The sequence below is a fragment of the Diceros bicornis genome, chromosome 8 (assembly GCF_020826845.1).
Source record: "Diceros bicornis minor isolate mBicDic1 chromosome 8, mDicBic1.mat.cur, whole genome shotgun sequence".
NCBI lineage: Eukaryota > Metazoa > Chordata > Mammalia > Perissodactyla > Rhinocerotidae > Diceros > Diceros bicornis.
The window spans coordinates 51,397,292-51,411,661 of NC_080747.1; the positions used below are offsets into that span (position 1 = coordinate 51,397,292).

The following is a 14,370-nucleotide window of genomic DNA, read 5'->3' on the forward strand; positions in this document are numbered from 1 at the left end:
ATCATCCTTTCTTATTCTTACTCTTGCAATAATGATCAGCATCACTATCTCTAAAATCCCCCACTACTTCCATTTACTGCAAAATAAAACAACATAAAGAAATAAATATACTATTACAACAGAAAAAGATAAGCTTTCTTCATATATTATAAAGAAAATAAACGGTAATCATTTTTACCCAAAATCTTGATGAAGGGTGATTTGCAAAGTTAATTGACATAAAAATAAACAGTTCATGTTTTATTTATCCTTGCATTCTGGAATCAAATAGAGATTAAATTTTCTAGTGATTTCTCTGAAAAGTTAATGTTTTTTTAATGAAAAATTATGTGCAGAACCACATTTTTTAAAGTAATAGAACTTCAATTTTACTTCAAAAGAGACTTTTGGATGGTAAATGTTGGATAAGTCAAAGGCTAAATTAGCATAACTGTCTCATGTATCATTTAATAATGTCAAAGTCTGGCTGTTTATTATCGTCTACTGATTTCTGTCAGGAATTTGGAATAACTGTATAGTAGCACCGGAATTAGAAACATCACTGATGTTAAATGTAACCACACATATAAGTATCAGTCTAATTGTGATATTGTTTTATTAAAAACATTTGTAATGTTGCTGCTGCTGTCAACTCCAGAAGAGATCTATTTATGCTACTGAATATAATAATACAGATTTTATTCAATTATTAAAAAGCAAATATTTAAGTGATACCAAAACCCAATAATAATGAATATATTTCTCAAGATCCTATTACGAATATTTCCTTAAAAATTAAACATAACTACATTTTTCCACAAAGACCTTAGATTTGATCTGACACATGTAAAAAAATATAATGATTATAATAGGAAGTTTACAAAGATGATTTTGAATGATTGGAAAGAAACCAGTCTCTCTATGATAAAGGAAATGGCATCTAAACAAGACTAGTGGCAGATGGAAAGAAGATGAAATGGCAGATTTAAGGGACGTTTATGACATAGGAGTAGAGGGGGTAGGAGAGAAAGTAGTTGAGATAAAACAAGTTCAAGCCCATTACACTAGATGTTGCTGCTGTTAACTCTAGGCAAGCACATATATGGGGGTAGAGGACGTTGACAGGTATAATTTGGGGCTTGTTTTATTTGAGGTGAGTGGGAAACACTCATATGCAATTTGCAGGAATCTGGCTAGAGCACAAGAGCTATTTGGGCTGATAATATAAATGTGAGGGTCATAAGCACTTGGTCGAAGCTTGAAGTGGGGTGTAGTTTATATCTCCCTGAGAAGGGCATAAAATAAAGGTTCCTGAGAAGCATCAATAGTTAAGTTCAGGCAGAGAAATAAAAAGTACTCAAGGACACTAAAAATGAATGGTTAGATAAATAATTGAATAACTGTGAACAAAATCCTAAGAGTCACCTACCACCTTAGTTAACAACTCAAAAAACATATAAAAAATTAAAAGGCAAATCACAGTAAAAAATATTATAAAAACTATAACATATGGTTAACATATCTATTGTATTAAAAGCTTATGCATATTGAAAAATAAAATAATAAGACAAGAGATAAATGAGAAATAGATATTAATCAAAAATTTATAAAAGAAAAATATAAAAATGCTAAATAAATTTGTAGAAAATATTTATTCTCACTAATAATAAAATAAATTCATAGTGAAAGAATAAAAAGTACCATTTGCACACATATGCTAATGGAAATTCATTTATTTATTAATTTGCTTATTATAAGACTCCTCATTGCTGATAAAGACAGTGGTTATTCTCTTTAATAACATACGTGAACTAAAATTAAATGTCTTAATACAGTTTATATCACGAAATATTTACCTATGCAGTGAAAACAGTGATTCTTATTTACTTAGAACCTGATTTATTTCATAATGTGCTTTTTCCCAAAGTTGCTACCAATTAGTTCTATTTTCTTCGTTAACACCTATTTTAAATATTGTCTTTCCTCCATTGAGCAGCTAGTTTTTTTATGTGACTCTGAAATGAATAAATTAAACCAATTCCTTAGTTTTAAAGGAATTTAATAAATTATTTGATCTGAGAAGTTATTTCCAGAATATATTACTTAATCAGTTTTATTTTCAGATAAATTTATATATAGAACTATAATATATACCCTGTCTCTAAGTTAACTTTGAACTTGACCCAGGTAATTATGTCATTGAATTTAATTCTAAATTCATCTTTGGAATTTATCTTTAAAACAGATTTAGACCTGAACTTTAGATTTTATATTTAGACATTTTGGAATAATTTTTTTTTCATTTTTACCTATTATTTCCTTCATAGTTTTGGGGAGTAATGAAAGGCAGTAGTATTCTAGTGGCTTGTGAAATGCTGGAAACCTACCAAAGTGCAATTTAGGCTGTTCATTTTACCAGACAATTTATAATGTATAATAACCAAATGACATAATCTCAATTGACTTTATTACTATTACATTTGTTAATCTGGGTGGTTGAGATGAACAAAGGAAAGAAAAGGGAAAAAAATAAAAAGACAACCAAAGTTTTATAGACAACCTGGCACCATTTCAGATGTGCTATATCTGAAATATTATCATAAGCTCTGCATTTTCTTGGCATTGACATGTAAATCAATAGTCTGAACACAATTTAAAGAATGCTGTCTCTCCTTCCAATACTTAAAACTGCAACACTGAGCACCCAATAGGCATTATTCACTTGGCGGAAAGTTGACTCTATTGGGCCCTTTCCATCACGTAAGGGTCAGTGGGTTCATCTTTTCAGGTATATATACCTATTCTGAGTACAGTTTGCTTTTGCTGCCCACAGAGCCTCAACCAGCATTACGTGGTTGGAATGCTTGATCCACAAAGATGGAACCCCACCTAGCATACCACCCAACAAAGTTACTCACTTCATAGTGAAGCCTGTGTGAGAGTGTCACACACTCAATGATGTGAGTGTGTAAATATTTCACAACTAGCTCTTTCTGTGGGGGAAACAGATTTATAACATTTTCTTATTTATGTGATATAAATACTCCCTCCATGTCAATTGTAAGCTACCAACATAATCTCATTCAGGTAGAAATGTTCTGAAAATTCACTAGCTGGTATGAGCCGGTTCCAGGAACCACTACACATAGCTCACCATACAGAAGGAACGAGCCTCATAGAATGCCGGAAGGCCTTTTAAAGGCACAGTTGAAGCACCAACTTGGAGGTAACACTCTGAAAGGAGTTGGCGCCATTAGTCAGGATGCTGTATACATATTAAATCAGAAACTTCTACGTTGTGCTTCATTTCCAACGACTCGTGCCAGCGCCAGGGGGCACAACAAGGGTTCCATCAAACTAACAGTTATGGCCGCCACCAGGGCACTTTGGACTACTTGTGCCCAAGTTCAAGCAGAAGAAAAGGTGGGTCACCATGATGGCAAAGGTAATAGATATTGAGCAGCAGGAGGCATTTGAGTGCTTTCACACAGTTGGGACAAGGAGAAATACATGTGGACCTAAGATGATACACTTGGGGCTCTCTTGTTACTCCTTTATAACAACTGTGGCCTAAAAATGCTTACCCTGTGAATGAAGGATTGATTCAGACTACCAGTTAAGCCATGGTCTGTCAAGTCTATAGACGAGGGAATTCAGAATGGACAGTGGAGGAGGGAGAGGCTAAGGACCAGGTAAGATCCCGAGATCAACTGAAGCGGTAGGGGCTGCACTTCAGTGCATAACCTGCCTCTTCTGAGTTCCCCCTCAGGAATAATAGCCCACAGAACCATGGAACAGATGCTCCCTGAACCTGGTTGGAGAAGTAGGTCTGTACCGCCAAAGGGGTGGAATATGGCAACCATGGAAATTTGTCTCTCAGATCTTTACCTTCAGGGATGGTAACTGACCAACAATCCCTAACCCTAAACCCTCTAAAATCCGTCATCACATTCACACCAAGGCCATGCTTTGCGTAGGTTACTCCCACTCAATTACTGAGTATAACAGTGATAATAAGATAGGCTTATTCCTATGACAGGCAACGTTGGCTTGAGAACTCCCTGGCAGCATTGTCAACTTCTCTTAGAACTGGACTTCAGCATGCAGTATACGTATTACAGTGCAAGTACCTGTATCACATCTGACATCTCTCCCAGCCTCCCCTCATCCCTCCACGTTTTTCTTTACAAGCATTTCCCCTTAATGATACTAATGTGGATCTAATTCCATCTTGGCATCGGCTTCTTGGAGAATCTAGACTAACCCAAACATTATATCATAGGGACAATGGGGAAAATTACATGTATATTATCTATGCTCATTTTTACCATATATCTGCAAGACAGGAATTTTTATTACACATATTACAGATGAAACACTTGAGATTCCAGAAGGTTAAGTAATGCCTGTGTTTACACAACTAAGAAGTAGCAGTGGTAAGATTCACATATATGTCTCTCTGGCAAGCAAACCTGTGATCTTTCCTTTTTTTTTTTTGTGAGGAACATCAGCCCTGAGCTAATATCCATGCCAATCCGCCTCTTTTTGCTGAGGAAGACCGGCCCTGAGCTAACATCTATTGCCAATCCTCCTCCGTTTTTTGTTTTTCCCTTTTTCTCACCAAAGTCCCAGTAGATAGTTGTATGTCATAGTTGCACATCCTTCTGGTTGCTGTATGTGGGATGCCACCTCAGCGTGGCTGGACAAGCGGTGCGTTGGCGCACGCCCAGGATCCGAACCAGGGCCGCCAGTACAGAGTGTCTGCACTTAACTGCTAAGCCACGGGCCGGCTCCCCCTGTGATGTTTCTATCCTGGTGCTAAGTTGCGCCACTGGAATTAGAAATAATTACCTCCCAAGAAAATAATTTGGAAGAGGTATGGCTCCTACCACACGGAGTCAGATTTCTTGTACCAGAAGAAAAATTAATATCTGGAATTAAAATGAGCTGTTTTGAAAGATAGTGCATGATTCATCACAGGATATGTGAAAATATAGGCTGGATGACTGAGTGGCAGAAAGTTTGTAGGGGGAATTTGAGCATCAGCTGTGTGTTTTGATGAATTAAGCTCTATGTAGTGTGTGAGTGCCTATATTGCCAGGTATTTACTTGAAATCTCACATATGAGTCACTTTATTATTGTGAGATATGAAGCTCCCCATAAGTGACTAGAATTTAAGAACATATCCCTGGAAATAATCTCAGCTACCATAGAAATAGTCCCAGATATACCCATTTTTTCTAGGATTTCTATCCTGTTTCCAATAGTTATTAAAGATATGTCTTTTTCTTAGCACATCAATATTAGATCAGTAGAGTTCCAGAGATTAAAGAGATCTTGGAAATCCTCTATTCATGTCCATTCCCTTTATAATCATTGTAACTGACTAACAGTTATAGAATCCAAGATAACTGGCTTTCAGTTCAAGATTTTTGTTTTTTGTCATTGCTAAATAGCAAGGTACAGTAATTTTGGACTGAAGTATTGATATTTCTACATGTATCGCTTTTTCTAAAGAGGTAAGAATTGCCATGAGGTAACTAGTCCCTAATATAATTATTTGCATCCAAGGGCAGCATTATCCTTAGAAGACCAATATTATCTTAGAAGACCAATATTTGTTTGTCCAATACACTCATTTTAGACATTATTACACTGAAGCTACGAAGTTGAATAATTTGCATACTGTCAAATCTTGGTAATTTGCAGTATTTGCATGAGAACTAAACTCTTCATACTTTAGTTAATTACTACATGCTGCATGTTACCATAAAATATTCTTTTCGTTTTACCATAAAATATTCCAGCAATATAATATATATGTATAAGATATCATATCATTCTGTCCCATCAGAAATTAAAACAAAGAATAAAAAGAGGGAGAGAGGCACACCCAGTACAAAATGCGTTGACATTCTTTTGGAGTCAAATATTCTTGCTACCTTATAGGTAAGATCTAGACCAACAGAAATAGTAATAGAAAACTGTCAAAAAAAAAAAAAAAAAGGACAAAGTAATTCTAACACGAGAAGATTGAAAAACAGATTACTTAAATGAGTTTTTAAAACATTTTGTAATCCATGTGCTTAGTATAATCTATGTATTTATACACTTCTCAATAAATACAAGAGAAAGACACTGTCACTAAATATAAAAATGCAATAAAATCTCTTTTTATTTTGGTTTATATTTTAAGTTCTGAAAAATGTTGACATTTAAAATGTTTGCTCTCGATAAAGAAGCTTTTACTGATTATAGGATATTATCTTAGTTTCCTAAACTTCAATCAGAGTTCATGGTCTGATTTTTACCTAAAATCATCCAAGTCATTCTAATTTTTATTATGTGTTGTTATGGTTTTTCTCTGTGATGACAGAGGCAAACCTAAATCAAAAGAAACCTACTGCAGCATTCTGTCCTCCTGACACAGCAGAAGGTCTCCTCTAAGAGACTTAGATTATTCTGCATGTCTTGGTAATGTAACAATTTCATGGTGGCAAAGCCCTTTCAGAATCAGATAGTACCTGGAATGTAGAGATTATGGGATATATCATTCAAAACTGCCAAATCAGTACTTCTTCTTTGCTCTCTGAGAATTTTTTTCCAAAGAGATATTCAGTGATCACGACCTTCAAATATAGTAGATCTATCATGTTTCTTGGATACAGATTTGGATAGAAATTGAGACATATGAAACTTAGTGCTATATCTAGAAACTAAATGCCACTGATCGTGAACTTGCTGAGGAAATATAAAACATATATTGGACACTCTATTAGGGGCAGACATTTTAGAAAGATCTATAATTGTATAATCATTTTCTGTAAACCTCATTTAGATTCTTGGAAAACCCAAAGCCAAGATATTAGTTTTTATTTTTGTAACTTCCCAAAAATATTATATCAGCACTCTCTTGTATTTTTCAAAATAGTCTGAAATAAAGTTATCTGGAAGAGTATCAAGACTCTCAAATGGCTGAAATCAGGAAAAAATTTGTCCCAAATCCTTCACAACTCCCTGTTTCTATGTCCTTCTCCATGTAACTTTATGTTGTCCACTGAAATGAGCCTTGAGAGAAGTTAGAAGCCAAACCATGCATTGCCCTGTAGCTCAAGCTAGCATTTGGCATTTATCTGGAGAATAGAAAGTAGCAAATACGTCTGGTCTTCGTCTAGACTAGATCAATCCAGAGTAATCATTATATATTGAATTGAATATTTTATATTCAATTAGAAGACTGATCTAGGATCACTGGTTGAAAGTGAGAGGGAGGAATTAGACATTGATTCAATTGGAGACAGTGTGGTGGTGAAGTACAAAAATTTTGGAGAACCAGGTTGCAATTTTTGGTATAACTTTTATTATTTTTGTGATCTTAAGTCATTTAATCTCTTTAAGGTTCAGTTTCTTAACTGAAAAATAGGAATAATAATAACATGTCTCTGATGGGTTGTTAAATATATAACAAGAGTTCAACGATACTTTTACCATAGTCCTGCCCCTAAAATCATAAAGTTGAAGATAGATACTATGTTCCCTCAAATTTAGAGAAACATAAATCAGCACCCTTTGCCTAAGCCAAGTGAGTGAGGCACAAAGAAAAGAAATGGTAGCAATTTTAGATGACTACAAGAAGGGGAGACCACTGTCTTGCTGTATGCTTGTTGAGAGGCAGGAATCCATCAGCCCAATTTACTACTGCTTTCTGAGACGAATGCTATGCAATATTTCTTAGGAAAGCCAAAGTGTGACCCTGGCTTCTCACCTGGGGAAATTTGAAGAAAGCAGGCTGGCTGGGGCAGCCTGTCATAGTATCCAAAAGAGGGAACACTGGTAGAGCATCCAACAAGAATGTGTTTCCCTTTGGTGAAGTGGACGTGTGTAAGGGGCAGTAAGAGACTCTGAGGTGGGGAGTAGGCGGCAAGTGAGAGAACTGTGGGAAGTCAGTCAGAGTACATCCTCCTCTCTAGGGACTTTGCAGAGAGGAGGCCTTCATCAAGGGTCTTTGAAAGAGCTCATACATATATCTCACTAGGGAGCTAATGTTTGGGGGTCTGACCCACAGGAGGCAACAACAAACCAACATTATACAAACAATCCTCCCCCTTCTTTTCTACTTTTCCATCCAGAAAAAAACCTGAAAAATCTAATACAGACTTTAGCAGAAGAGGAGGAGCAAAAATCTGACCATTCTTCCTTCCCAATCTAGTTCCCGAGGGTCAGGCTGGCCCTGCAATTGTGGAAAACACTTTGAAATGGATATAGCATTGACTTTGATTTAGAATGGATTTGAATTTTTATATCTGAAAGTGAGTCTTAATTACTGGCATGGGACTGTTGTTTCAACAAAATGAGGCTGGAGAACTACAGTACCCATCTAATAACCAACCTCTGAAGGCCTAGGAGGGAGAGATTTTACAGAGCACTGATGAAAGAAATAATTGGAGGAAAAAAATAAATGTTTTAAATCAGCATGGTATTGAGTTAAGACTTCAATATACTGGTTTTATAAAGTGATGTGCTATTAGTTGGTAAAACACTTAAAACAGTGCATGGCACCTAGTAAGGGCTCAATAAATGTTAGCTTTTATAATTGCTTATTTGAAGGAAGGATATCAAATTTCAATGTGATCTGAAATGGAAAGGGCTGTATCTTTGGAAAATTACAAAAGCAAAGACCAAAGAGCCGTGTATCAGGCATCATATAATAAACATTCTGAACTTGAATAGAAGATTCTTTCATGGTTCCTTTAATTCTAGGATTTTGTTATTCCAAGCATGAATTATTTTTACATGTGGGAAAAAAATCTGTTTTTTTCCCAAATTAAACAGACAATACAACTCTTCTCATATTTTTTAATTTAAAGACACATAGATTATTCCTTTTTATCCTCCAAGAGCATCCTCTATTAAATCAATATCATTCATCCTTTTGGTTTGGAGCATTAGCTGCCTTTATCAAATGCAAATCATAAAAACTTGCCTGTCAGTATTCATTCTTTGATGGCTCTTTCTTCATCTTTGAAAATGATACTGACAAGAAATGAGTGAAACATCACTATAGTACAGCTAGAACTGTCTGACAAGGGACTGAGTTTTTATATAACAGTAACTTACTTTCCTTTGTAGTAATTCATTTTGAGCTTCTGCATAAAGGATGTTTCAACAACAATAAAACAGATCAGAGGGTGAGCAAAGTGTTTTATTTTTTTAAGCAACTGTCATTTTCAGAAATGAAAAATCTTATAAGTCCCCTGACTCAGAGAGCAAAGCATTTCATTCCAGACTTGAGGGGGAGTAGCTCCATACTTACATCTTGATTGGTCATCTCCCAGTAGGGTCTCTCTCCGTAAGACACAACCTCCCACATCACGATTCCATAGCTCCAGACGTCACTGGCAGAGGTAAACTTTCGGAAAGCTATAGCTTCTGGAGCCGTCCATCTGATTGGAATTTTGCCTCCCTAAAATTGAAAAAGAATAAAAAAATTCCCACATACTTCAAATGTATCTAGGGACGTTGCTGTCTCACTGGGAAGATCTAGAAAGAGATGTAGCATTTTTAAGTGAATCTGTCTGACAGCATGCAGTCTCTTCACATATCTCAGCCCATAAGCACTTGTAGGCTGACTACTAATTGGCTGTCCGGAAGCTTTCTAGTTTAAATTCTGTTTGACTACTGGAACACATACAGGACCCACATCTCAATTACAGTATCAGGATGGCAGCTCTAAGTGGGGAAAGCAGGCAGTCAAGCAAATCAATAAGGTATACTTTCATGACTTTCTAGCAGAGAGTACAGGACTCAAATTCCTGGGGTGTTTTTGTTTTTTTTCTTTAACATAGGAATTGTAAATGGAAAGTCTTGGTTGCTGAATGCAACTCTGAGAAGTTTAACAGTTATCAAGACAAGCATGAAATCAGATATATTAAAAACTTAGTTATACTTTCCCCCAACATTGTGCAATTTCTTTTAGACTTGATTTCTCTTATTTTCCATTGGTAGATTTTTGTGTTGGTTCAGTTAGACTGTTTTTTTTTTTTAAATCTAAGATGTAGGTATCTCATTTAATTCAACCAAATTAAAAATTACTGAAATTAGTTTATAGGGAAAAACATAGAATATTATCAAGTTTGGAGTTTTTTACGTGGTAAAAAAATTGGTTTGGTAGGTTTTCTCTTAGTTCACAAAATAAACACTTTTATATTCTGCCCCTTTCAGGGTGAATTTTTTTCTCTTAATTTTTAAAAGCAGGCAAACCCAGAAACCAAACATTTCATCTATAAGCAAAAATATATTAAAGGAGTGTGAGAAAGAGAGAGGAGTGTAAGTTTTGAATACTTTCTTGTAAAAAGACTAAATTATGCCTTCCCATTTTGCAGAGAGGGAATAATTTAATTCACATGCTAAAAAAATGAGACAAATTTCTCCTCATGAACCAAAGTTTGAAGACATATGAGGAAATAATAGTTTCATGTAATGCTTGAAATTGTTCTGTGAGATGAAGTTCATCTGAATTATTCAAACTAAATTTGAATTATTTGCTACTTAGATATGTGGTAACACTACTTTAAGAAGACTTTCCTGAAACACACTTTTGTTAATTAAATATTCATAGGCAAGATCACAACATTAGGCCTGGCTATGTGTCATTGTGATAATCTGTAATATATTATTACTATTCCTCTTAAAATTGTAGTTTGTTGATTTAACTTCAGCTTAGAATTTTTCTCCTGGTCCTCTGACCATCGTATTTGACATCACTACTATCTGAAGTTCTCTTATCTTCTCATCTCTCAGTATACAGATTTTCCACAAACTGCCACCACACCCTATTTCAGAGAAGTAAATGTGGAGGGTCTCAGGATCTCTGCTTTCCCTCCTTCTCCCTTTCCCCCTCCCCCAGCATGACCCACTGACACGGATCTTGACAAAGCTACTTCATACATTTAACGAAGACACCTGCCATTCATACTGGGAATGGATTTTTCTACAACATCATTTTTGCTTAGGCCAAGTTTATTAAGTGTAACTCTAATCCCAGGAGAATTCTTAATTGAGGTTTCATTTTAATGCAAATAATGACAACGATAATTAGGTCTAGAAGAAGGGGGATATCACATCAGTTTATTGATTTATGAAGCTGACCGTTAGAAGGCTTTGTTTGCTTAGATAAGTTACTCTTGATTTTCAGCACAGTCCAATCCCTAAACATCCACGAGTCACAAAGCAACAATGAAAAAAAAGGCCTTATTATACTCTATGAAAAGAGTTTACTGTTAGACTATGAGTAGAAGTAATTTTAAAAAGTTGAATTAAATAGGAAAATGTGCAACACGTCTATCTTAAGAATGTGAGATGACAAAAGTGTTCTTCTGTATGGAAACAAAAGTTAGCCAAATTGCATAGTGAAAAAGTGAATGCATCACAATGATGAATTCCTATGTTCACGAGGAGTTTAAACACTGAAGATAGCTAACGTCATGTTTTCTTGACATTGAAAAGATGTAGAATTAAACAAATATAGTTTATCATAAGAGATTCAAGCTCAGTCAGTGCAATACCTAGACTGCCCAGAAAATTCTGTTATACCAATATCCACAGTTTTCCACAGAAAGAATTGTCAATTATATACCACATCAATTCAGGAAGCAATTACTTTGCTGGAAAAGGGTGTTGATTTATGCTAATTATGAGAATATGAGTTAGTGACCAATTTGCCATAGATGTGGACTTAACAGATTACATAGTACATAAGAAAAGTAATTAGGCATTAAAATACCTCCAGTAAATCAAAACTTTTTGAAGGAACAGTTCTTTTATTCCCTACCATGTGAATCCTTAAAAGATAAGTTTAGATATTTCTGTATTTGTTGCAGGAGTGAAGACACTATAGTTCAGAGTTTAAGCTACCCAATAATGCTAGACATATTTATATATTCACAGATATACATAATATATATATTGCTTTCAATGTAGGAGATTCTTTAACTGTTTCTTTTACATTTAAAACTACATGATTTTTACATCGTTGTATTCACTCTGAGCTCAAACTTTTTATTTTCAGTGTCTGCAAGAAAAAAATGAATTATTGAGACTCATAAGGCAAATACATTGCTTATCTGAGTTTAATATTTAAATTTACTGATATCTAACAAGGAGAATTATTTGGATTTTTTTATCCTTCCCCCTTCTTTCTCTTCCTATGTTGGAGGAATGTCTTTTTTGCCATTTCCTTTAAAATCTTTAAAAATTAAATGCCTCTAGTCTAGTGTTTTAGAAGTACATTCTGTTAGATCTTACCCTTGTGGTGTAGGCTGCCTCAGGATCATCTTCCAGTACTCTGGAAAGTCCAAAGTCAGACACTTTGCACACAAGGTTACTGTTGATTAAGATGTTTCTGGCAGCAAGGTCTCTGTGCACGTAGCCCATGTCGGAAAGGTACTTCATTCCTGCAGCGATGCCTCTCAGCATGCCAACAAGCTGAATCACAGTAAATTGCCCATCGTTTTTCTGTAAAGACGATGTAGAAATATTAGTCCAACAACACCAATCTCTGGGGGCAAACATAAAAAGATCTTCCTTCAATCCTCAAATTAATACTGTCACCAAATTCATATGCCATTTCTACCTGAAGGAGAATGGAAAAAGTTAGGCATGTATAGTTAACTTGGTAATGTTGATCAGCCCTCTGCTTGGTCAAAGCAGAGAAAGGCTTTGAAAGCTCTTGTCAAAAATCTCATTTAGTTGCCCTTTTGTGCATCATAATTCCTTTATTCTCAGTCATCAGAGGAATGTGTTCATCCTTCCAACCTAATGCCTGCCTGGGTTAACACTGCACATTTTGGAGGTGCTTTAAAAGAAGTGAGCTGACAGGCATATTGGAGTAAAGAAGTGGCCAGAGGAGATAAAGGGAGATTCTGCAGTAGCAGGCAGGAGGGCGATGACTGAGCAATGACCGGGACAATGTTAGCACTTCTTGGAAGATGGCTGTCTTTTTCAAGGGCGCTGAACTTACTGTAGACAGACAGAATAAGTCTCAACAGATGCTTATTTTAAAATAAAGGAATGATGTGATCTTAAGAGACTGGAGAACTTGAAGATATGTATAAGAAATCTGGCAAAGGAATCTGGTAGAGGCTGTAAATTAGAAGGGAAGTTTGCCTTGTCAGTGGACCGCTGTCATATTCAATGCACAGGCCCCTCCTAGGATCATCATCAATGCCATTGTGCCATCACCTTTCCTAATCAATAGCATATTAAAGGTGAAAATACTCGTTACATTAAAGGTAAAAAACCACCAGTCTACAGGTTTAATCAGGACTGCAAATGTGTTGCATTGTCTAGTACAAGCTATTTGCTAATAAAATGAAATGCCAACATTTAAAATCTGGAGACTTTCACATTAAAAAAAAAAATCTTTCCCTGAAACCAGGAAGATCTGACAACACTGGTTATTGTCTATCGCCACATGACGATTCTGCCAGCACAAGTACTAGCGGCTGGCCCGCAGATGCGTTATATGCTCTTTGACCCTTTCATTAATATAGATGATTTGCATGGACCTTTTAGACATTTTTCCTTTCTCTGTCTGATATTATGTACTTTGAGAAAGTTAAGTACTTGTAAAAGCTTCTCTTTTTTTCCTTTTCTTTCCTTCTTTTTTTCTTTCTTTTCTTCCTTTTTCCTTCCTTCCTTCCCTCTTTCTTTTATTTTTTTGGGCAAATTAACATGTACTTAAATAAAACTGTAAAGGCATATGATTTGGATTTGTATAAGTTTTTTAAAATGGACAATTTTCAAACCAAAGTTAATTTTTGGAGTATAATTATCCTGACTCCAGATATTTCTATCTATTTAAAGCTTTAGCTTTAAAGTAGCTCAATTTCAACTTCAACATCGTGGTCAATATATAAATAACACTTTGAATAGTTAAATTTGTCTCAAATCTTACCTTTAAAAATGTATCTAAAGAGCCATTTTCCATATACTCTGTCACTATCATCACTGGTTTACCTGAAAAGAAAACAGTGGTATGAATGGCTGCTTTTTGACTTTGCATTCTTATCTAGAAAAAGTTTACCTGGAAGTTTTTATTAGTGTCCAAATGATATACATTCATTAAAAAAAATTTCCTCTTTGAGCAGCAAGGAAATTCCTGACATGATGATATCTTAGTGTCATGGGTGGTGTCAATGAGAAAAAATATCACAAGAATAATAAAAGGTTGACATTTAAGATACATAAAAAAATACACAACTGTCCATATCAAAATCAATTTATGTAAAAACTGAGTTTAAGGATGAATTGTATTTTAGTAGAAGTAATGACATAATGTGCCAAATAATAATATCTAGCAAAACACTGCAAACATATTCATCTTTCTCACA

The 14,370-nt window shown here is 35.1% G+C and overlaps 1 protein-coding gene across 1 annotated transcript in view; it reads right to left on the reverse strand.

Moving 5' to 3' along the window:
- Window positions 1-14,370, reverse strand: part of EPHA5 (EPH receptor A5) — a 321,239-nt gene that overhangs the window by 11,874 nt on the left and 294,995 nt on the right. Inside the window, exons 13-15 of the mRNA XM_058547172.1 lie at window positions 13,935-13,996; window positions 12,284-12,493; window positions 9,294-9,443 (exon numbers count right to left, since the gene is read on the reverse strand). Of these exons, the coding sequence (XP_058403155.1) occupies window positions 9,294-9,443; window positions 12,284-12,493; window positions 13,935-13,996 (422 nt within the window). The remainder of the gene's footprint in view (window positions 1-9,293; window positions 9,444-12,283; window positions 12,494-13,934; window positions 13,997-14,370) is intronic.